General features: G+C 40.9%; 1 protein-coding gene across 3 annotated transcripts in view; it reads left to right on the forward strand.

The window, feature by feature from the left end:
- Window positions 1-593: 593 nt before the first annotated feature.
- The window catches only part of TCN2 (transcobalamin 2), a 42255-nt gene continuing 17877 nt past the window's right edge, over window positions 594-24971 (forward strand). The window contains exons 1-7 of one of the 3 annotated variants that reach the window (XM_089677426.1): window positions 594-730; window positions 11993-12062; window positions 15965-16142; window positions 16406-16551; window positions 20299-20454; window positions 21153-21328; window positions 23310-23490. In XM_089677426.1, the coding sequence (XP_089533552.1) occupies window positions 11996-12062; window positions 15965-16142; window positions 16406-16551; window positions 20299-20454; window positions 21153-21328; window positions 23310-23490 (904 nt within the window). In that variant the 5' untranslated portion in view covers window positions 594-730; window positions 11993-11995. Of the gene's footprint in view, window positions 731-11980; window positions 12063-15964; window positions 16143-16405; window positions 16552-20298; window positions 20455-21152; window positions 21329-23309; window positions 23491-24971 lie in introns of all 3 variants that reach the window. The other 2 variants (XM_089677444.1, XM_089677435.1) reach the window with 2 other exon arrangements.

The following is a 24971-nucleotide window of genomic DNA, read 5'->3' on the forward strand; positions in this document are numbered from 1 at the left end:
GCATTGTCACCGCTGACAGGGCTTCCATCTTTACCTGGTTTTCCTTTCCAGGTTGGCAGGCTCCGGCCGTATGACTGATTGAGCCATGATGACGTCACTCCCACATAGGAGCCCCAGGCATGGCACAGAGCTCTGAAGGAATAGCACAGGTATGTTGTTCCTTCAGAAAGCATGCAGCTGGTCATATAACCAGCTGCTGTTAGCTGGAGTATCTCCTAAATGCACTTTTAGGAGATATTCATTTTATTATAAGCATACCTGTAGGTAAAAATCAGTGCCGTATCACAAAAAATGGCCTGGTCAGGAAGGGGGGTAAATCCTCTGGAGGGCAAGTGGTTAATGCTTTGTCTTTAGATCTCAATGAAAATGAATCTAAAAACAAGTTCACTCAAAGCTGAAATACTGAAGAGCATCCTTCAAAAACAAGAAAACAGCTATAAAGGAATAATATAAATATAACAAAAATCTGCAGCTTTTGGCATATGGCATAGAATAGTAACTAGGAAAGAAAATAAAGGTCTAACCTAGAACTGCAGCCTCAGAAACAGTCAGTGAATTCCCAGTTCCTCCTTAAATGCTTGGCTGTTATAGGTGAGTGGGAAGGCTTTGAGGAAGTCATGTGATCAGTAAGTAACAAAACAATCCCAGGATCTGATTGAGTTCAGGCTTTCTTCAGTCTTCCTGTACCAAAGGGCTTGCCAGTGTTGTAGATCTACAATCAGACGAACAGGTAAGTGCTTGCAAATGTAATGTTCTTCCAGTATAACTGTGCTAGAAGGAGGTATGATCACTCTTTTGTTTCCACTGCATATGTTGCATAAAGAAACAATGCTGATTTACTCAATAAGCGGTGACAACTGTATCAGATATCAGTGCAGTGTAGTCCAATCTGTGATTGTGCTGGGTAGGTGCACAACGGACATTGATCTTTACCATGATGGGGCATCTGGAATTTGCTAGGTCGCTCAATATTGAAACAATTTAGCATTCTCTTTACTGATCATTGTTTTGTACCTCTGATTTTACCATGTTTTATCTAAAAATTACGTTTTTGTTAATGATCAATATATTGTAATTCTCGTATTTTTTGCTCCATAAGACGCACCTAGATTTTAGAGGAGGAAAACAAGTAAAAAAAATTCTGAACCAATGGACTGCAGACATAGTACAGATGACCAGAGACTGCAGACACAGTACAGGAGAGGACCAGAGACTGCGGACACAGTACAGGAGATGACCAGAGACTGCGGACACAGTACAGGAGATGACCAGAGACTGCGGACACAGTACAGGAGATGACCAGAGACTGCGGACACAGTACAGGAGATGGCCAGAGACTGCGGACACAGTACAGGAGATGACCAGAGACTGCGGATATAATACAGGAGATGACCAGAGACTGCAGGGACAGTACAGGAGATGACCAGAGACTGCAGACATAGTACAGGAGATGACCAGAGACTGCAGACAGTACAGGAGATGACCAGAGACTGCAGACACAGTACAGGAGATGACCAGAGACTGCAGACACAGTACAAGAGATGACCAGAGACTGCGGACACAGTACAGGAGATGACCAGAGACTGCAGACACAGTACAGGAGATGACCAGAGACTGCGGACACAGTACAGGAGATGACCAGAGACTGCGGACAGTACAGGGGATGACCAGAGACTGCGGACACAGTACAGGGGATGACCAGAGACTGCGGACAGTACAGGGGATGACCAGAGACTGCGGACACAGTACAGGAGATGACCAGAGACTGCGGGCACAGTACAGGAGATGACCAGAGACTGCGGGCACAGTACAGGAGATGACCAGAGACTGCGGGCACAGTACAGGAGATGACCAGAGAGTGCAGACAAAGTACAGGAGATGACCAGAGACTGCAGACATACTACAGATGACCAGAGACTGCGGGCACAGTACAAGAGATGACCAGAGACTGCGGACCTTTGGGGAGGGTACCCAAATTTGACAAGTACCTTCCGCGGAGTTGTCCTCCCTCCTCCCTCCCCGTATCCTTCTGGGACAGGGGACAGGTCCCACAAGACTATGGGGCCATTCACAAAGCACAGTGCAGTGGGCACCCGGCTGTGAAGCCACAAGCTGTCACAACCAGGTGCCCACACTAAAGTTGCCGATGCCAGGGAGAAAAGACGGCCGATGGAAGCTGGACCAAGGAACAGGTAAGACGGAGGAGTGGGTTCTTCTGCACAGTAGAAACGAGCGGCCGGCCCGGTATTCTAGCACGGTGGCAGGAATACCGGGCCGGCCGCTCTATATTCCCTCCATAAGGTGCAAAGACATTTTCCCCCATTTTTTTGGGGGGGGGGAAAGTGGGTCTTATGGAGCGAAATATACAGTATATATAAAACACAGATACTTTAACCCACATTCGCAGTCAGTGAGAGGGTAGCCAGGTGATTTCGTGGCTTTTTGTGCACATTTGTATATGCAAATTGCAGTATGCAGTGCATTTTTGGCCTCATAGACTTTTGGATGGGAACGTTGAAAAAACTCTTGTTTATGTATGTTTTTCAGTCGCTTTCATTTCAAAGCACACAAATCTGCTCCTCTACTACAATTTGCATATACAAATGTGCAAAAAAAGAGTTAACAAGGTGCGATTCTGACCAAAGATGTTTATGTTGTTTTTTTTTAACTTCTTGTGACAAGCCACACAATGCTTAGGTGTGAACAGACCCATTGAGAATAATGGGATTCAATTGGAGTTTTAAATTTAACAATTGATAAGTGTTAGGAAATTAAACTGATAGGCAGAAAAAGTAGCCTGTTGTAGTAAAACCTCTTAAAAAAAAAACAAAAAAAAAACAATTCTTCAAACCGAGGATTGTTCCTGAAAATTGGGAAATTACGCATTTCCTTGCTATAGTGAGGCTAAGAGATATGTACATGAATTACACTAGTCATTCTGAATGATTTTTAATAGCAATTTGATAATAGAAAGGGGGGTCAGTCCTCCCAAAAATTGTATATAATTTTTGAAAAGACAGTGAAATTATTGATCCACAGGATTTTAATATATATTTGTTAGCTCTGTATATCTCATTTCCCACCCTACACACCTCCCACAGATATTTTTTTTTTTTTGTAATTTGCTGATGGCACCTGTGGAACATCAAAGCGATCCCTGTTTCAACAAGAGGAAACTCTATGGCATAAGGAAATGAGGTTCCGAGTTGGCAACTTAAAAAGGTTGAAAGTGCCACTAAGTACCCAAGATATGTAGAAAGCTAGAAAGTTAATCACCCCATGTGCTTCTATGAAAAAATGCGAATATAATATATGGTCAGCTTAATTAACAGCTAGGTATTCTTGCTTTACAGCACTGGAGCCAGGGGTTAAATTCCCAGCAGGAGAAAAACCTGTATGGAATTTGTATACTGTCCTTCTCTTTGAGTTGTTTTTTTTCTTCTAGGTGCTCAGGTTTCCTTCAGTAACCCAAAACCAGCCTCTATCTAAAATTGGCACTGTTTTGCATGTCTATGTAATTATTTAGGCACATTAGTGCATAGGTTAGGACAAGGGTAGAGACACATGAGATTGGCAATGTATACAGTAAGCAATGCAGAATTTGTCCACTGTATATAAATAGGTTGACTGATCCTTTCTAAGCAGTATAAGTCTACATATAGCACTTCATTAATGTATACCACTATCTATATGTGCACAATACATCTATGTTGCCCTGACAATATAGTGTGTAAGATGACATAAACTGAAATTCAGGTCAGGACGTTCGTTGGAATCAAAGGCCACAGTTTATTGCAGCTATTGCACATTTTCCCCATTGCTTCCCTTTTACAAATGCTGACTGTGCCTTTATGTATTCTGCTGACAGTCTGTACCATGTGATGCTGTTTATCAGTGCATGAAAATTAACAAGTGATATATTTTTTCATTTCCAAAAAATGTGGCAAAAAAAGTGATCACCTTGGGGTGCCTTCTTTCCAAAATTGGGGTCGTTTTGGCAGTGTCCATACTGTCCTGGGTTTTTTTTTTCTTTTTTAGAAGTTTTAGAAAAGAAATAGGAACATTTTGTTTCCAAAAATATTGTTCTTTTTTCCTTTTTATATATTAAAAAAATAAAAAATCAAGTGATGACTAAATACCACCAAAAGGAAACTCTGCCTCAACAAATTCTATAAGATGTATTTGGGAACCATGTTACAATGCCTAGTAATTGTCAGTCAAGCCGTTACAGGTTCTTGTGCTAGGCACTGGATGCTGAAAAGTAAGCATCATCCATTTCAATCACAGACATTTAAGTGATATTAAAGTGTTTAAAAATAACAAACATATTATACTTACTTGCTCTGGTTTTGCACAGAGAAGCCCTGATCCTCCTCTTCTCTGGTCCCCTGGCGCTCGTGGCCCCTTCTGCCTAGTGTCCCATAGCAAGCAACTTGCTATGTGGGCACCCGAGAAAGCAGCGACTCTAGAGCGAGCCATCTGTCCATTCACATATGGAGCGCGGCTCAGCCCCGCTCTCTCCTCGTTGGCTCACTAGCTGTGATTGACAGTAGTGGGAGTCTCTTATCCATTCCTCTACAGGATACCATCAATCTTCCTGGTTGAATTCTGCCAGTGTTGCTCTCAACAAGAGTCAGGACCAACCCCCACTATCTTCACCAAGGAAGAAGGGAACCCCGAACATCATATTTAGTGAAAGAAATAAGTATTTGATCCCCTGCTGATTTTGAATGTTTGCCCACTCACAAAGAAATAATCAGTCTAAAAATCAAATGGTAGGTGTATTGTAACACAGAGACAGAATAGCAAGAAAAAATTCAGAAGAAATGCATGTCTAACAAATTATGCACTGATTTGCATGTTCATGAGAGAAATAAGTATTTGATCCCCTTCACAAAACATGACTTAGTACTTGGTGGCAAATCCCTTGTTGGCAATCACAGAGGTCAGACGTTTCCTGTAGTTGGCCACCAGGTTTGCACACATCTCAGGAGGGATTTTGGCCCACCCCCAAAGCAGAATGTTTCCACCACCATGTTTGACAGTTGGGATGGTGTTCTTGGGGTCATAGGCAGCATTCCTCCTCCTCAAAACACGGCAAGTTGAGTTGATGCCAAAGAGCTTGATTTTGGTCTCATCTGACCACAACACTTTTAACCAGTCCTCCTCTGTATCCTTCAGATGTTCAGTGGCAAACTTCAGACGGGCCTGGACATGTGCTTTCTTGAGCAGAGGTACCTTGCGGGCACTGCAGGATTTCAATCCTTGTCGGCGTAGTGTGTTACCAATTGTTTTCTTGGTGATTGTGGTCCCAGATGCCTGTTAGATCATTGACAAGATCCTCACGTGTAGTTCTGGGATGATTCCTCACTGTTCTCATGATCATTGACACGCCACGAGGTGAGATCTTGCATGGTGCACCAGACCTAGGGAGACTGACAGTTGTTTTGTGTTTTTTCCATTTGCGAATGATTGCACCAACTGTTGTCACCTTCTCACCAAGCTGCTTGCCGATAGTTTGGTAGCCCAGTCCAGCCTTGTGTAGGTCTACAATCTTGTCCCTGACATCCTTGGACAGCTCTTTGGTCTTTGCCATGGTGGAGAGTTTGGAATCATATTGTTTGATTGCTCCTGTGGACAGGTGTCTTTTATACAGGTAAGAAAATGAGATTAGCAGCACTTCCTTTAAGAGACTGCTTCTAATCTCAGCATGTTACCTGTATGAAAGACACCTGGTAGCCAGAAATCCTGCTGAATGATAGGGGATCAAATACTTATTTCCCTCATGAACATGCAAATCAGTGCATAATTTGTTAGACATGCATTTCTTTTGAATTTTTTGTTGCTATTCTGTCTCTCAGTGTTACAATACACCTACCATTCGATTTTTAGACTGATCATTTCTATGTGAGTGGGCAAACATTCAAAATCAGCAGGGGATCAAATACTTATTTCCTTCACTGTAAATTACTCCCTCTTGTCATTTTCCTACATTCTGGAAGACCTTAAGCTGCATTCATTTGACTATTTTCATCTAAATGAACATTCAGTTTCTTCTTATGTCATGCTTGGGGAAGCTTATAAAATAGTCATTCGCAGCCATCTCATACAGCACGTGTCACATCAGAAAAAAAAACATCCCACATAGCACCCCTTGAAGGAGAATTAGATGCAGCCTCCAAACTATTTAATAGCCCATAATAGACAAAGAGTGGAGCATATTCGTTATACTTTTGACCATACAGAACATCACATTCACTGAATGTTCCAGAGGTTTTATGCCAGCAATAATAAAATTGGTTCTATGCTCACAAGTAAGTTAGGCTCCTTCGCCCCTAAACAACACCTATGCTCAGCCAATACTCTGCAGATCCAAGAATTTGTACATCGGTTTGCCAATTATGCACTAATGATGCTACCCTGGCAGACATCTTCTCCTTCCCATACACTGTTCCTCTATACACCTAGCACATAGGCACTCCCTGGCAATGATATTGTGTTCATTGGATATGTGCAAGGTGTTGGACACTTTGTCATGGTCTTACCTGAATGCAGTATTGCAACACTTAAGCTTCAGCTAGCAAGTCCTATAGTGAAATACAGCTGAAATCTACGAATCTCCTTCTGCAACTATCTGATACCATGACTTCATGTTCATGCCTTTCTCAATTCAAAGAGGCACTTGTCAGAGTTGCCCCCTTGCTCCTCTGTTATTCATTTTGGCCCTGGAATTCTTAGCAGCGCATAGGATCAGATTTAGAACTTGGGGGGCCTAGGGCACTTTAGGTGTGGGGGGGTCCTTATACACAGAGTTGATTTACATTCTCAATGAGAATGACACATTTTTAAAATGCATGACACAACATCATTCTAAGATCACGCATGTGCACGCACACACACACGTAGTCATAGCACTCTGTGTGGTTTGCTTGAGCCACCAAAATTCATTAAAAAAAAAATGATACAATATACCAGTCTAGAGTAAAAACTTTTACAGATGATACAGATGATCTTACTTCCCAAGCTGCATTTAATAAAATAAAGTGTTTTTTAATATATGTTTTTGCATAATTCTTTTGTTATTTTTTTAGTTATTTTTTATTATTTTATATCATTTTTTAAATATTGTTTTATATAATTTTTGTTTAGCGGGGGGGGCCCAGGGCAGTTGCCCCTTTTCCTCCCTTATAAATCTGGCAGGAGCAGCACACATCCACCAGCATTGAGACATTAAAGGACTGGAAGTATCTGCATCCAGCATAAGATCGCTGTATTTGCAGATGATATTTTTCTATACATAACCATACCTCCCACCTCTCTCCCCAGTTTACTAACACACCTCTCCTAGTTCACAGCCCTGTCTGGGCTCTATGGGGAAAATTGACTAAAACTAGAGTGTGTAAAATCTGGTGCAGCTCAACATAGAAACCAATAAGCTTACAGGGTTTATTGTCAAAGCTTAATTGAACAAGTTGAAGTTAGAAGCTGATTGGCTACCATGAACAGTTGCACCAGATTCTGAATGCTCCAGTTTTAGTAAATCTCCTCCTATGTGAATCCTTCAATCTATGGCACTAAATGTATTTCTTCCTCAATTGAGGACATCTTCAATATCTGGGTACTGGACTCATCCACACTTAATATTGCCTTTATAGAGCCAATATAGTGCCTCTCCTAAAATCCTTTAAAGACCTGTTTGTAGCATGGGATCATCCCCATATATCTTAATTGCCAAAAAAAGGAAGAAAGAAAGGAATCAAAGGAGAAGGAGGAGGAGAATGAACTCCTCACAGAAAAAAGGGGAGTAAATGGGACTTTAAAGGTCCCAGGATAAACTTTTTCAAAAGTGAAACAATGTTGTAGATATACAATGTTTATTGTCAAATCAATAAAAATTCTTTTTAACTTTAAAAAATTAACAATTGAGTATGCCAACAATAATGGTAATAATTGTACAAAACCATAGATCCGTTGCAATATTTCTCAACATGTTTAGCCTATTTTAGGCTTCTTCAGGAGATAATAGATATAGCACCTACAACAACAAGTTCATATCAATTATACATTGTACAAATAAAATGGATATTTGGATACATAAATCAGAAAATTCAAATCACATCAAGTATAAAAGATTAGATATAAGAATATATTGTTGCTAAGAATTGATGAAGGGCAACTTACCAAAGATAACATAATGCCTCAAATAAATGGATAATGTGCAAAGTAATGAATGCCAATTATGTAGGACAAAGAATTCTTTAAATAGCCTGGACAAGATGATGCCTCAGATGGTTGGTAGAAGAGCACACATGCTATGTATGGAATTAACAAGACATCACCACTACTGAAAAATTCCAGAAAAAACACTTCCTTCAGAAAATCGAGTAAAAAATTGTTGTACCTTAAACATTTGTGGTAGGCATCAATAGCAAAATACTCCACATCTACAATTATTGCCATTTGGTTTAATTATGTTACATCAAAGAAACCGAACAACAGATGTCATATTGGATACTGAAAAATAAATGTAACATGCTTTTCAAAACACTTGAACCTACCATCGTTCCCAATGGCGTTACACATACTAGAGTGTAATTTTGAATATTCAACCTACCTCTATTAGAGCAAAATTAATTAACCAGAGGGGACGTGGAAACAGCAAGAGCATCAAAACAAAAAAATAATAATAAGAGGAAATAAACACAAAAATTTAAGGAAAAATATAAATATTGGGAGACCATTAGTATAAAATAGCAGTTACAATCTCCAAGATGTATCAGAGTAAGATCTCACTAATAAAGCACCAGCACTGCAACACCAACTCCCCATCAGCCACACAATTGTTTGAACCAAACCAGCTATTTATATGTGCCCTTCCCGCCATGTACGACGTCATGACGCCGCCGACGTGACGCCGCCACACAGACGTTGGCCGTCACTTCCATGCACAACAAGAGCCGAACCAACATTGCAGCTCCAGAACATTACAGTGCTGTGGGAGCCACCCCACAGACAGACAGGAGGAGAAAACCAATATACGATTTGCCAATTGCCAAATTAGGCTTAATTTAGCCTTGAACTCCTGACACAGTTCAAAGCGCTATCTGTAGGACAAATGTCAAATTGCATTGTACTTAAATACCTCACATATTGGGTTGCACATAAGGTGGGTAGTGTAAATCCCATCCAATGTCCGTCCAATCAGCCAAACGCCACCTGTCCAAACGAATGATAAATATTGAAATTAGTTGTCAGTCTTAATTTGAAAATAGATGGTTAAATTGTAAAATGATGCCCGTCAACAATTCGTAATATGATGCAATATAAGCATCTGAAGGATGGGGACGTGGTGTTGTTGAGCTCCCCTCTGATAAAAAACCTTCTTGTATTTCCCCATATATCTTAGTTCGGCCACTTTCACACCATCAAAATTACTTGCTTACCTAAGTTACTCTACCCTCTCAACGTCCTGCTAATCCGCATTCCCTCGCTTGTCTTACTCTTAATGAAATATCAGGTTCTAAAATCTATCTGGGCCCCGGTTAGACCCAGACTGAACAAAACACCTCATATAAATCTAAGCTAAGCGGGGGTTTATGCCAGACATTGCATACAACTACAGGGCTCACTCCAAGCTAGACTTGCCACTATGGGCCCTCCAGGATGTCCGGAACATCCATCAGATTCTCCTACCTTCCCTAATTTTGGTTTCCACCCCAACTATGCCCTAAACCTATCAACTCCATAAAATATGCATCTCACTTGCTCTCATCCCATCTTCTTTTGCCTCAACTTTTCATTGTCCTCTATTTCCACCGGGGATGGATGCTACACTATTCTTTAGATGGTAGCTATACCATGAGTTCACTACAGTATACTCCCTGTTAACAGATAAGGGCATCCGCTTGTTCGCACAATAACAAGAATCTTATACCTACAGTCCCAGCAGGGAAATATCAAACTATGACACTTAATCGAGTCTCTGTTAAAGAACAACTACTCCCCAAAACTATTACTGCCTTCAAATTCTTATGTATAAATGGCTCCACAACAAGGGGAGTGTTATCACTCATCTATTCCTGTAAAACAGGCACCGCCTTCCAGGCCACTCCCCTTTATTGCTTTAGTTGGGAATGAGACATTGATTTCCCTCTCCCTTCGGTGGATTGGGTGAAGATTTGGCATAGTACATTCGGATCTCCCACAATGTTCAAGTGCTCGAAAACTCCTATTAAGGCGCTCTCTCGCTGGTACTTTACCCCAGCTCGAATAGTCAATGTATTCCATCCTACCCGGCCTCCATATTTAGAGGATGTCAGGAAGTAGGTAACATGCTTCACATATGGTGGATTTGTCAAAGGTACGTCGCTTCGGAATCAGAGTTTACACCCTGGTTAACACTGTTTTTGCAGGTCAAGCCTCGTAAAAGACCCATGGGAAGCCCTTCTGCAAAAGCCGATATCAGGCATTCCTCAATGCACAGTAGTGTAGAAGTGGAAAACCCAGATACTCCTGCACTTAGGGATGGACTCAATGTCATAAGGACCACATAACGAAATTCTTGGGATATGCACTCCTTGCTGCCCTCAAAAGACCAGGGGAGTCCATATAAACTGAATGGAGAAAAACAAACAGAGGGTGCACCGGCCTAGTGCATTACCTTAAAAATATGTTTATTAAATGTAAAATAGCTATTGTACTCACAACCCCAGAGTTGGCTCTGAGGAAGAGGCTAGTCCTCGAAATGCGTCAGCCTTTTGGATGTCCAGAGTTCTCATTACAGACAGACACATAGTGCGTATTGGACAGAGCTGTTCCTTTACAATGTGCCTTTGATTTTATTAACAATTTGTGAGTACAATGCCTATTTTTATATTAATAAACATATTTTTAAGGTAATGTACTAGGCCGTAGAGCCCTCTGTTTGTTTTTCTCCATTCCTCAATGCACACGCTGCTTCATTACACACATATTTACAGCAACTAAACTAACACTCACCTACACATGGAAATCCCCATCCTTAGATTTTGGACAGGTCAAATCACTAATCCAAGGGACAATTTATGATAAAAACCTGCCATCGTGAGGATACCCATAAATTCTATTCATTTGGCAACTGTGGCTTGAGTACTCCCTGCCCTCCCCAAGCATGTCATGCTTCCTTCCACTTTGGTGGTTGGGTTGACCATCCTATGCTGGTACCTGTACATCTTTATGCTGACTCTATTGGGCTGCCTTGATGGATAATACATTTTATTCAGGGTGTCCGACACTGGACTGTATATTAGCTTAGCTCTCATTGGGAGAAAATAATGTATAATTGTATTTCTTGATTTTAACAGTTATGGCTTAAAATAATACTCTGCTGCTTTTTTTTCTTTGTTTTTTACTGAATATCTCCCCTAAAGCGGCACTGTCAGCATTCGCTCACTCATATTTCAAAGCATTCTTACTAAAACAAGTGTGAATATATTTACCTTGTTCAATATATTTACCATATTTACTGTCTTGAAATGCTGCCGTATGGCTGCTCCCCTGCCACTGTGAGTAATCTGCTGATTGGATGGGCAGAAAATCTGTTTCCATCACTGCATGTATTGTAGTGATGTATGAGTCAGCAGGAGGAACCTCAGCGTGCGGTGCAGGAGCAGATATTTCACACACCTAGAGGTTTAGAATACTTGCAGCGGAAGGGGAGCAGCAAAACAGCAGGCCACCAGAGACATGCTTCTTTTAGCAGGTACACTTTTTTGAATACAATCTCCTAGATTGTAAGCTCTAACGAGCAGGGTCCTCTGTTTCCTCTTGTACCAAATTGTATTGTAACTGTAATGTTTACCTTCATTTTGTAAAGTGCTGTGCAAACTGTTGGCGCTTTATAAATCCTGTATAATAATAAGTGATACTGTGTTGATAAGGTCACTTTAATAAATACAGAAATGTCTATGCTCACAAGGATTTTTTTGATTTAATAATGTAGCTCTATTTGCAGATAATGGCTCTCAGTTGGCTGGTCCTGGTGATCTCAGTGCAAGCTTTTAGTGTTCAAGCAAAACTGTTTGGTGAGTAAAATAGATGATTTTATCTCAATGAACTTGTTAGCAGATTACCCCCTAGGGGCTACTGGAGAGTACTACAGGCCATTACAGTGAGTACACTATTGCACTATTGACTTTAAGTGGTTCTAAAGGTAAAATGTTTTTGAAAACCCCCCCCCCCCCCACAAACACTTACCTGAGTCCTGTATTGATCCAGTGCTGTGCCCTGCTGCATCTGGTCTCTGCTCCACTCCCTGCTCTCACAGGATTTGCTGAGGCAGTGGGAGTCATTGGCTCCTTCTGCAGGCAGTCAAATCCTATGAGCAGAAAACAAGGGGTGGGTCTGAGCTGCCCTGTGTCTATGGATGGACACAGCCTAGCTCAGGAGTGCGCCCACACAAGTGCCCCTATAGCAGGTGGCTTTCTGTGGGGGCACTTGGAGAAGTGGAGGAAGGAAGTTGTTCTGTGCAATACCTTTTCACAAAGCAGGTAAGTATAACATGTTTATTTAAACAACAATTTGCCTTTAACCACTTCAAGTTTGGACACTTTTACCCCCTTCCTGTCCAGGCCAATTTTCAGCTTTCAGCGCTATCACACTTTGAATGATAATTGCGCGGTCATGCAACACTGTACCCATATGAATTTTTTAGCATTTTTTGAGACAGATAATGCCTTATTTTGGTGGTATTTATTCACCACTGGGATTTTTTTTTTTTTTTGCCATGTAAATGAAAATGTCCCAAAATGTTTAAAAAAAAGTGTTTTTCTTATAAAATTTTGCAAATAAATAATATTTCATCATAAATCTTGGCCAAAATTGATTCCGTTATCAAAAAAAAAATAACTCAAATTAGTTTATAACCAAAAATTATAATTTTAAAAAAAAATTTTTTATGTATATATTTTTTTTTTTTACATACTGTCACCCTAGCAGTACAGGGTGACCATAGTGACACTGTACTACTTGTGGGGGGTGATGAAGATTGTTTTTTGTTTTTTTTTTACACTGGGAGTGCGCACAAGCAGGGGGCAGGGAGGCCGTTTATAAACGGCCACCCGACCCTGCACTGCCACCGTCCAGCCGTTTATATACAACGGCCAGACGGGAGGTGGTTAAAGGATAAGTTCACCTTTTGGACAAAAATAATAAATGCACATTTTTTTTGCAGGTAAAAAAATGTGCATTATTTTTGTCCAAAAGAGCCTAGAAAGCATTGCACCAGTGACCAGTAGATTGCTGATGCCGTGCAGGTGTCCTGCAGATCTGTCAGAATATCTGCTTGCCATACAGCAACTTCCGCTATGGGAACATGTTACATGTTCCACCCTAAAAAGGTGAACTTATCCTTTAACTTCGGTGTACGTAGACAATACTCTCAGGCCGGAGGCACCCAAAGCACCCACTTGTCTCCATCAGTTTGATTTGACTTACTACAATGTAGTAAAAATAGGTCCCTAGGAGCGTTCTGTACTGCAGCTTTGTACTGTTCATTCCTCCTTAACCAGAAGGAGGTTAACTGTGATATTTCCTTCTTACTCATAACCCAAAGGGTTAACCATGGCTTCTGACTCCCCTTACTGAGTAAATAAGTCCAGACAACTCCTCTTTTTCAAGAACTTGTTTTATTTGTATAAATGTTGTATACAGATTTATGTATAACACAGTCACATACTGTACAGGGCTATAGTTGGTTGTACTATGATTGGCTGTGCTCTGATTTCTGCCCTGTCACCATCTCATGGTATTGCCCATACCTTAAACCATGAAAATCCACTCGGAGTCCATCTCTGTGGTTGCCCAAAATTGAGTCCCATTAAGTCTAGGTTCACGCCTATGCAGGTTGCGTTTGATCCGGTTCTACAGTGCTTTTTGTGGTGCATTTTGCATTTTCACACTTGCGTTTTTGCCACGTTTTGCGCAAAATGCAGTAAAAACGTAATACATGTTTTTCTGCAGCATTCCCATTGAAGTCCATAGAACCAAAAATGCAAGGTTTTGCGCTCAGAAAAGTCCCTGACCCTTTCCAAAAAATGCATCGGGTGAAAATGCTTAGGTGTGAACAGCTCATGGGGCCCCCGGGCAATAGGGGATCATGGGGTCCCTGTGTCCTTCCCCAAACTCAAAAAAGCCTATGAAAAAGGTGCCTGGGGCATCTCATGGGGCCCCCTACTGACCCCGAGCCCTCGGGCGGTGCCCGAGTTTCCAAATGGTCAGTCCGCCCCTGGGTGTGAACGTGTCCAATAGGAAATCATGTCAAATGGACTGTACTACATTTTTGCAAAACACTGCAGACAATGCTTAGGTGTGAACCTAGGGTAAAGGATTATGCTGCCGATAGAATCATTACATAGCATTGGGATGCTCACGACTTGCTTCCCATGCCTGTCTATACCACAAGGCAGTTCTCCAACTTTTTATACTGTATATAACCTTCATGAAGAAAGTAACACGTGAAGACATGTCACAAGAAAAATACTTAATCCCTTCATACACCAAGCAGAACATTAAAAAAAAAAAAAACATCAAGAGAACCAAAAGTAACAATGTAAACACCCGCCTGCAAACTACTACTATTAGTGGCAACAAGCTGTTGTTACCTGGGAAAAATGTTTTTTTTTGTTTTTTCTATCCCAGTCCTGAGGTATACTTGGTTGTGGCATACTGCACAGCCTGATTGAGGACAAGACTTTTCTCAGCAACAGTAAGAGTACAAAACAAACATTACAGTTTAAGTAAAGGAAGGAGGGTCTCAGTTTCAGCACTGGCTTTTCTCACAGGAAACAACGCTTTTAAAATCGATTGATTTCCCCCAATCAATCAATTGCCCCATATTTATAAAAATGTCCACCCAGTACAGGTAAAATAAGCCAGATCGAGGGACCATCATGTCTATAGACGTCTTGAAGTGATTGTAAAGAATAATTTTTGTAAAATAACAAACATGTTATACTTACCTGCTCTGTGCAATGGTTTTGCACAAAGCAGCCCCGATACTCCTCTTCTTGGGTCCCCTTATCATTGCTCTTGGCTCCTCTCTGCTGCCAAGTGCCCGCCATAGCAAGTTACTAGCTTTGGGGGCACTCGTGCAGTCTCACTTCCAAGCCAAATCTGTGCCCCTGTAGACCAGCCTTTTTCAACCAGGGTGCCTTCTGGTTTCTTCAGGGGTTCCTTGGCAAAATGCCTAAAAATTACCCAAACATTGTACACAACCCAGCAGGTATGTCAAGCCTGCCTTTTGGTAACACAAATCCACAGGTTTTAATTGGGCATCATTACAACCACCTAGCAGATGGCATCCCAACAACCAATGACATAATCAGTTGATAAAGAGAACGTCAGCTGCCTGCACAGCATCCTTGTTTGTCCCTATCCACCAATACCGGGGTCACATTAGCTGAGTGAGGGAGAAGAGAAACAATGGAATACTAGTCAGTACCAGTGTGTATTTGCTTTGGAAGAATAAATCCCCTCCAACGTTGGGTGTTCTATATATGTGGATGTTGCTGCAATATGTAAAGCTGTTTAGTTTTTTACATTTTAGAACTGGGTACCTCAAGATTTGTGCATAATTTTCAAGGGTGCCTTGACTGAAAAAAGATTGAGAAACACTGCCATAGACACACAGTTTGGCTTGGCCCACCCCCACTCCCTCCTCACTGGCTGTGATTGACAGGGGGATAGGGGGAACAGTTAGTGGGGATTTTTTTTTTTTACCTTAATGTGGGGAACACATTAAGGTAAAAAAAGTTAGACTTTAGAACCACTTTAATCAAACATTGTCACTTTGTCCTGAATGGACGAGGTAACAGGGTAACTTTAGGCTGTTTTACCATTCCAATTTACTGTAGATATGTTATTTGTGATTATGGTTTTACTAATTTGCTGGTTCTTGAATTGACATCTTTTTAATTTTTCTACAAAGAAATACCAGAAAACAAAAAAGATTTGGTTAGAGAATTAAATCAAAAACTTTTAATGGTAACACATGATAAAGAGGCCAATCCCAGTGTGCATATTGGACTTCGTCTTTCCGAAGAGCACAATCTGGAAAAAGAAAATGAATACTTTCAAAAACTGAAGCCTGCGGATCTTTGTAGCAGGTAACACACCGTGACTATTCTACACTAGAAAACGTTATGCCATAGCTACTCTACACCGTGTTTTATGCTTTGTAGATTTATGGATGCATGATTCTAACCATTGTGTGCTTTTGCAGATAAATCTAAATTTTAGGTTGTTAAATTATTCATTTTCATCATTTAATTAAAAAGATCTAATGTAGCAGTTGTTATGACTTTTTCCCTTATCTCTGTGTTTTTATTCTGATAAAAAAATGAACTGAGCACAATATTTGTCTTTCTAGCAGCTTGAATACCAAGGATGTTGAGCCAAAGACAGGACTAATCGCTCTTCACTTGATGGCTCAGAAGGCTTCCTGTGACAACACACACAGAATCAAGTTAATCACATGTCTGAAACATCATCTCCTCAAAGAAAAAGAAAGTTTAGGTAATGACTAGGCTCACACCCTTCTAGTCTTCTCGTCTATCGTGTATATATGACACTATAGAACTACATTTTTCAGTGTTGGGTAGCATAAGCAGAGGTTAGGAACTTTGCTGTACTGTTTAATCCTACTGGAAATGTTAGCATTGATTGAAAAGAACCCATACTCAATTTGGTGAATCCTGTTGTCTAAGCAATTGTTCAAAAGGGGTAGTGGTCAAACCTGTTAAGTTGGCCTTATATTTTTAGATAATTTTCATTCCGGCTGAACGAAAAATATCCAACAGAGATTCCTCTATCTCTGTTACCAGTGCAGATGGACAGATCCCTTGTGTTGGGCTATTGTATTCAGAATACCTGAAGAGCGGCTGATCTTCAGCTGACAGTTTTCCGAAAGGATGTTGGGCAAAAGGGGTCCCTGACGCAGCCACCCGCATAGTAAATTTTGCAGTGTATGGCCATACATATAGGAAGTTGGCCACAGATTTCCTAACTGGAGTTACATTATAAAGGCACCCATATGGATTGAGCTACGCTGTCCTGTCACTGGTGTCCATTCATCATCTAATGGTGCCATACTTTTAACCATCTGATCAGACATTTCTTCACCAAATCAAATAATATGTTTGGATACATGAATTATCAAAAAGACACCTAGTTTGCCATTGATCGTTTTTGAGCAAAACTCCGTTTAATCAAAATCATTCTGTTCAATCTGGATGAAAAATCTGACCATAGAAATGTAGATAATTGGTGTCATGTACAGTACCTCGGTGGGGAGCCTGACGTGTAGAGGAAGGCCTCTCGTACAGCTCCGGGACTTCAGCTTTAAGTGTTAATAGTTTTATGTTAGATGTATACTATAGAGTCAAAGTTTCAGTGTGTTTCTGGGTGGTGAAGGGGTTACCTTGGTGTTAGGGTGAGGCCTAGGTTAGGTTTTAGAGTCAAGTTAAAAGTTAGGAGTTAGGTTACAGGGTTACATTTAGGCACCAAAGTAGGTCAAATTTTAAGTGGGTTGGTTAAATTTTAGAGTAAGGGATTGATTAGGTATTGGGGTCGGCCTAAGGAGTAGGTTATGGTAAGCAGTCAGGTCATGAGAGGGACACTTTTTTCATTACCAAAATAAGTTTGAGTTTTCGTTGTGCTGAAAACCAAAGTACTGGAAATGACACATCCTTATATGAAATGTCTTCCCTAGAATATGCCAGAGCAAGCTTTTACCTATGTGACGTTCACATTAAAAATATGCACATTTACACTTTAAAATAATAAATTAAAATGTATACATTTGGTATAGTTTTCCTATTTGGTATGGTTTTCCTATTAAAGTATATCTAAAGCCCTTTTTTTCCATTTTGGATAGTGTGGGGAATGGTTAAACCCCCTGCCATATATACAGTTAGGGTCCATATATATTTGGACACAGGCACAATCTTAGATTTTTTCAGGTATTTACCAAAACATATTCAAGCTATAGTTATATAATGAATATGTTCTGAAAGTGCACCACGCTTAGAATCAACTCCAGACCTCTTACCTGCTTAATTGATGAAGAAATAACAAAAGAGTAGCCCATACCTGGCCATGAAACAGCTTTTTATTCAACTGTCCAATTACTTTTGGTCCCTTGAAAAAGGGGGGATGGCTATTCTTAAGAGTTGTAATTCCTAAACCCTTCCTCCAATTTGGACATACATACCCTCAAATTAAACCCGAGAGTGTGCACTTTCGGCCCATATCCAATATATAACTATAGCTTGAATATGTTTTGGTAAATACCTGAAAAAACTAAAATTGTGCCTGTGTCCAAATATGTATGGACCTAACTGCATATATATATATATATATATATATATATAAAAATTAAAGGAACACTTTGAAAACACATCAGATCTCAATGGGGAAAAATATCATGCTGATATCTATACTGATATGGACTGGGTAATGTGTTAGGAATGTAAGAATGCCCCATGGATTGATGGAAATGAAAATTATGAAACTAAAAAGGACTGAATTCAAAGACACCCCAAAAATCAAAGTGAAAAAATAATGCAGCAGGCCAGTCCATTTTGCTGAAATTTCATTCCAGCAACTCAAAAAGGTATTCAGTAGTTTGTATGGCCCCCACATCCTTGTTTGCATGCCTGACAACGTCGGGGCATGCTCCTAATGAGAGGACGGATGGTGTCCGGGGGTATTTCCTCCCAGATCTGGACCAGGGCATCACTGAACCCTGGATAGTCTGAGGTGCAACCTGGCGGCGTTTGATGGACCGAAACGTGATATCCCAGAGGTGTTCTATTGAATTTAGGTCAGGCGAGCATGGGGGCCATTCAATGGTATCAATTCCTTCATCCTCCAGGAACTGCCTGCATATTCTCCCCACATGAGGCCTGGCATTGTCGTGCACCAGGAGGAACCCAGGACTTGCTGCACCAGCATAGGGTCTGACAATGGGTCCAAGGATTTAATCCTGATACCTAATGGCAGTCAGGGTGCCATTGTCTATCCTGTAGAGGTATGTGTGTCCCTCCATGGATATGCCTCCCCAGACCATCACTGACCCACCACCAAAATGGTCATGCTGAATGATGTTACAGGCAGCATAACGTTCTTCACTCTCATCTGTGAAAAGCACAGACCTGCCAATTCTGGTGTTAAATGGCAAATGCAAATCAAGCTCTATGGTGCGGTCAGTGAGCACAGGGCCCACTAGAGGACATCGGGCCCACTAGAGGATGTTCACACCAGTGGTCATTTTGTAGGGTTCCAGCAGTGCTCATCCTGTTCCTTCTTGCACAAAGAAGCAGATACCGGTCCTGTTGATGGATTATGGACCTTCTATGTTCCTGTCCAGCTCTCCTAGAGTAACTGCCTGTCTCCTGGAATCTCCTCCATGCTTTTGAGACTGTGCTGGGAGACACAGCAAACATTCTGGCAATGGCACATATTGATGTGCCATCCTGGAGGAGTTGGACTGCTTATGCACCCTCTGTAGGGTCCAGGTATCGCCTCATGCTACCAGTAGTGACATTGACCCTAGCCATATGCAAAACTAGTGAAAAACGGTCAGAAAAGATGAGTAGGGAAAAAATTGTCAGTGGCCTGCACCTCTAAAACCATTCCTGTCTTGGGAGTTGTTTCATTGTTGCCCATCTAGCACACCTGTTGTTAATTTCATTAACACCAAAGCAGCTAGAACTGATTAACAACCCCCTCTGCTACTTAACTGACCAGATCAATATCCCAAAAGCTTAAATGGCTTGATGCTATACTCTGATTAAAAAGTGTTCCTTTAATTTTTTGGAGCAGTGTGTGTGTGTGTATGTGTATGTATGTGTGTGTATATAATTTTATTTTTTTTATTTATTTATTTTTTTCACTTATCTGTGATCCATTTGGAAGACTTTCCTTCACTTCCTATATTGTACACACAATAGGAAGTGTGAGGAGATCTTTCCAAGTTGTCACCAAAACATGTATCTTCATTGGAATTTCCCCCCTACTCCTGTTCAAGCAAAAACTTACAATGTTGGATTATTCCTCGCTTTCCTTCTCGGACAAATAGAGTGACTCCCCTCACTGGGAACACAGGCAGCAGAGTTTCTAATCCCACACCACTGTATCCAAGGCTAACAATTTTGTCTCACACCTACCTACTTTCCAGTAATTCCGATAGCTTCCAATGCTAATGGTGTTAATTCTGTACTTTATTCTGTAAAATAATTTCTTTCTGTTTTCACTTAACAGTGCTATATGACAAACCATTAACCAGCTATTATCAATACAGCCTTGGTATTCTGGCATTGTGTGTTAATGATAAGTTAATTGATAAACATTTTATCAACAAGATCACCCGTGCTGAAGAAAAGAATCAGTTTATCCATGGAAAAACCATCTCTATAGGTAAGGAACAGGGACCATGTAGAATGTATGAATTTAGGTTACTGATTTACCTTCACTCCAAGTGACTAGTACAGAAAACTCACAAACCTGTCATCAACTCCTGCTAATGGTGAAGTTCTGCAGATATCTCTAGATATGCACATTCACTGGCTCAGCTGTGCGAATACGCTTTCTGTGTGGACAACCACAAACCATGAACCGTTAATAAGACTCGAAGCTAGGCTTTAAAAAATATATATATGTAGACATTGGTGATGTCATCAATTCCTTGTAAGCTATTATGTTATATTTTTAGCAAACATGGCTCAGCACAGCCATCGCACACAAAACATATATCATAAAGTGAACATTTTTAACTTCACAAACCAAAGGCAGATATTCAGTATGTAACAGGACCTATTGGGTGGTAGGAAGGGACAGGTCCAAGAATGAGTATTACAGGAAAAATGGCTACTACTGTGTAACATCAGATGCCTGTATTTCTGGATCTACTGATCATTTTCACATGCAACTTTCACAGACGGTAACCCCTGTGTATTTGTGTTTAAGCATATGCTCATTATAAATTTTCATGAACAAAAGATTTCCCAGGACATTTACCAACCAGGAGGTTATTAGATCTTGGGCCGCAGTTTTTTTTTTTCCCTGTATCTCTGAATCATTGTGGTAACATGCTTCCTTATGTTATACTGTCACAGACACAGAAGCCATGGCTGGTTTAGCGCTCTTATGTTTAAAGAATTCCAACAAGTATCCACGCGAAGAGGTTGTCTATATGAAGAAGGCCATAAGAAGTATTAAAGACAAAATTCTGACCTCACAGGGCACTGATGGGCAATTAGGAAACATCTATAGCACACCTCTTGCTGTACAGGTAAGCCTGCAGAGATTGTTTAGATGTAACAGCTTGCCAATTAGAGCACTTAAAAAAATAGTCTATATCATTTCTATGGTACTGCTCAATATTTAGCATTTTGCATTTCTGGCACCATTTTGTGGTTACAAAGCAAGCACTGCAGGTTGTGTAGTGTTAGCAGTACATTCTGGAAGAAGAAGTCATAAGGTTTTAAACTCCAGACAAATCGTTAAATGCACACATAAAAATTGCTTTCTGATTTGTACAGTACAATATAGCCTCTTGAAATCCTTACAACTGGGTCATGTGCAGCTTCCTTCAGGTGACTGGACAAAAAAAAAAAAAAAAGAAAAACTCCTCCATATAAACTTTCCCACTCCCAGCTAGCCTCAGTTGTTTGCTAGCATCATAAAGTGATGGGCCTCTTCTGTCTACTGAAAGAAGTTTACCTTCTTGTTTGGAGGTTTTTTCTCTGCATTTTTTTCCAATGAGGATTCTTATAACAATGCTTGGTTACACCATAACCACTCCGAAGATTCCTTGAGGGTATGCGCTTTCGGTGTAGGAGACATAATAGTCAGAGGAAGCTCACATATCCATCAACACTCTGGAACTCGATACAATTGTCCCTTCAAAGCTGGACTCCTCTTGTGCAAGGACACCAGACAAGAATGTGGTCAGACCATGCCATGGCCATGGCCTACATCCGTTATCAAGAATGAAATAGGAGCTGTGCCAAAATCAGCAGACTTGATTGTCTTGGACAAAACTTCACTTCTTTGCCCTGTCTGTTATCCCAGGCATGGAAAACTGGCAATTGGACTCAGTTCTGGATCCAGAAGAAAGAGCCCTTGCCACAACTGGGGGATGCCAGATGTGGAACTCCTGGCATTCAGGTTCAACAACAAACTGAAAAGGTTTGTTTCCAGATTCTCCATCACCTATGTTGCAGGATGGAGATTGAGGACTTTCTGGTGATGCTCATCACACCAAATTTGGCCCAGGAGGACCTGGTACTTAATTTGGACTTACTCAGACTCCTGGCAGACACTCTATGAGAAGTTCTGGTTTGTACGGACCTCCTGTCCCATGGTCCAGTGTTCCATTCGGCTTCTTGGACCCTAGTTTTAACAGCATAGCTGTTAAAGCAATGGTCCTGAGGGAAAAGGGCCTTTTTCATGCTGATACGTCTACCCTCTTAAAGGCTAGGTCTATTAGCGCCTCATGGGCTTTTCAACATTGGATTCCAAGACTTGTAAGGCTACCACTTGGGCTTCTGTTTACATGTTTGTTTAAAGCTAAAGTTCACCTTAAGCAACATTTTTCCAAATTCCAAAACCTATTTTACTGGTAAGTCAAAAATTCTGTTATATGGGGGATATTTTATCTGTCATGGGATTTGTATTTCTGTCCAGGCTGGTGACCTGACTTTTCTCTATTGTGGTTAAGCAATGCAGCTAAGTCACCTTCCTGCCTCCACCCTGTGTTTGGATAGTTAGGGAGAAGCCACATACTGATTGGACTATCACTCTGCTCTCTGCTCCTGTCTGCATATTCCTTTTTGGCTCCTAGCACACCTGTTTGGCTCCTAGTGCTTGCCATTTCTCCCCAAGTCTAAATTGTAGAGTACAGTTGATTACAGGAGGCTGATGTCAAGTAAAATTCAGGAACTTAGACTTGTTGCATTGAAAAAATACAGTAGTAATTTTTTTTTTTTTCTATGTATATTTGCCTGAATTTCAACTTTAAGCCTTACTTGGGGATAAACCAGAGATATCCACATATTCAGATAAATGAATGAATGAATAGATAAAAAAAGACATCCTTTTTTTTAGTATAAGAATCATGTTTACATGGGGGGATCTAAATAAAAAACAGTAAATGTACTGACACGATACAGTGAAGAAATCAGTGCCCCTCCCCAGAGTAGAAAGCCCCTTGTAAAACAATGGGGACATTTGAAGAACTTAGTAACATCAGTAAAATTGTTTTTCCCAAGTTTCTCTTAGCACTTGGTGGTCAAAGCGGCAAAGAACCTTGTTCCAAAGCAATAAGAGCCTTGTTGGAAGCAGTGGTCCAAGGGAAGTTCTCCAATCCAATGATGATGTCCCAGTTATTACCTGTGCTCCACCAGAAGACCTACCTAAATTTGGCAAATATAAAGTGTGACACAGTCGCAAGTACGTGAGTGACCCAGTGCTGTATTAAAAAAGTCCTCTAAAATTTGCAAATTGTTAATGTTTTACTTGAAAGTGAAATTCTTTTTAAGTGTATCTAAATTATAAACAATGAAACCAATATAGTGTTGCACACCGTCCTGTGAATACGTTTAATTCTGGTTTTGGCTCAAAGCGCATAAATAAAAATAAGGTGCAGCAAAACCGTAACAATTCTATGTCCATTATTATCATAAATCAGCCCCAGTAGAAAAGTCAGTTACTTGCAGTATGCTGAATAGAGGACCACTGTACTTTGTGGCTGACTTACAGCTTTCAAATTGAATGTAGGAAGGAAAGCACTAGTAATTGGGAAGCTATAGGTCTGTAATTTATTTATTTCAGGTACTTATATAGTGCTGTCAATTTACGCAGCGCTTTACATATATATTATACATTCACATCAGTCCCTCAAGGGGTGTACAATTTAAGGTCCCTAACTCACATTCATACATACACATACTAGGGCCAATTTAGACAGGAGCCAGTTAACCTACCAGCATGTCTTTGGCATGTGGAAGGAAACTGGAGTTCCCGGAGGAAACCCACGCAGGCACAGGGAGAACATGCAAACTCCAAGCAGGTGGTGCCGTGGTTGGAATTCGAACCAACGGCCGAGTACTGCCAGGTGGAAGTGCTAACCATTTAGCCACTGTGCTGCCTCATAATAGTGTTAGACAGCTCAGGAGAGGACTGCTCTTCCACACAGTGCACAGCGGACCACTACAGCATATCGCAACAAAAAGTCTGCCGAGGGCTGTTTTGCCTAAACACAAAGTGTGACAAAGAATTGCTTGGCTGCAACTAAATGTGCATTTGGCACCTTAGGAAAGAAAATGCCTGTGGATACACCTGCTGATAGGGTCAACAGATCTATTTAATTAAAGCTCAAGTATATAAAAAAAATCTCTATTGCTTTAGTGACTAAGTCTCATGACATGTGAGCAGCTGGATCCTGTAGAAATCTTCTGTGCAGGGATGTCCCGTCCTCTTCCTGGTGCTGAATATCTGGCACTGTGATAGGTAATAGCTTTGAGTCTTTTGTGAAGCTGCAGTGAGCAAACTCTCAAGAAGGAGCCATCCCCTCCTCCCTCCTCATCCATTGGTAAAAGATGTTTCATAGTGTGCACTGCATGTAACAATCTCTGAATGGGGGAGAGTCAGATAAGTCACAGGATTCTCTTTCCCCCTTTTACAGATCATGCTACATGGAGTGTACACTACAAAATCCTTTTTTTTCTCAATGAAGAAGGCAGCAGCAGGGTGTGGGTCCCTGTCAGGAGTTTGTAAATTGCAGCTTCACAGAGAAAACAGAGCTATTAACCAACTCAGCACCAGACTTTCAGCAACAGGAACAGGATGTGGGAAATACCTGCACAGAGGATTTCTAAGGCCTCATGCACACAGGGCGTTTGCCCATGTCTCCTATACAGAAAAAAGGGGAA

The sequence above is a fragment of the Staurois parvus genome, unplaced genomic scaffold (genome assembly GCF_062004578.1).
Source record: "Staurois parvus isolate SC_StPar_1 unplaced genomic scaffold, SC_StPar_1.0 ptg000014l, whole genome shotgun sequence".
NCBI classification, from domain to species: Eukaryota; Metazoa; Chordata; class Amphibia; order Anura; family Ranidae; genus Staurois; species Staurois parvus.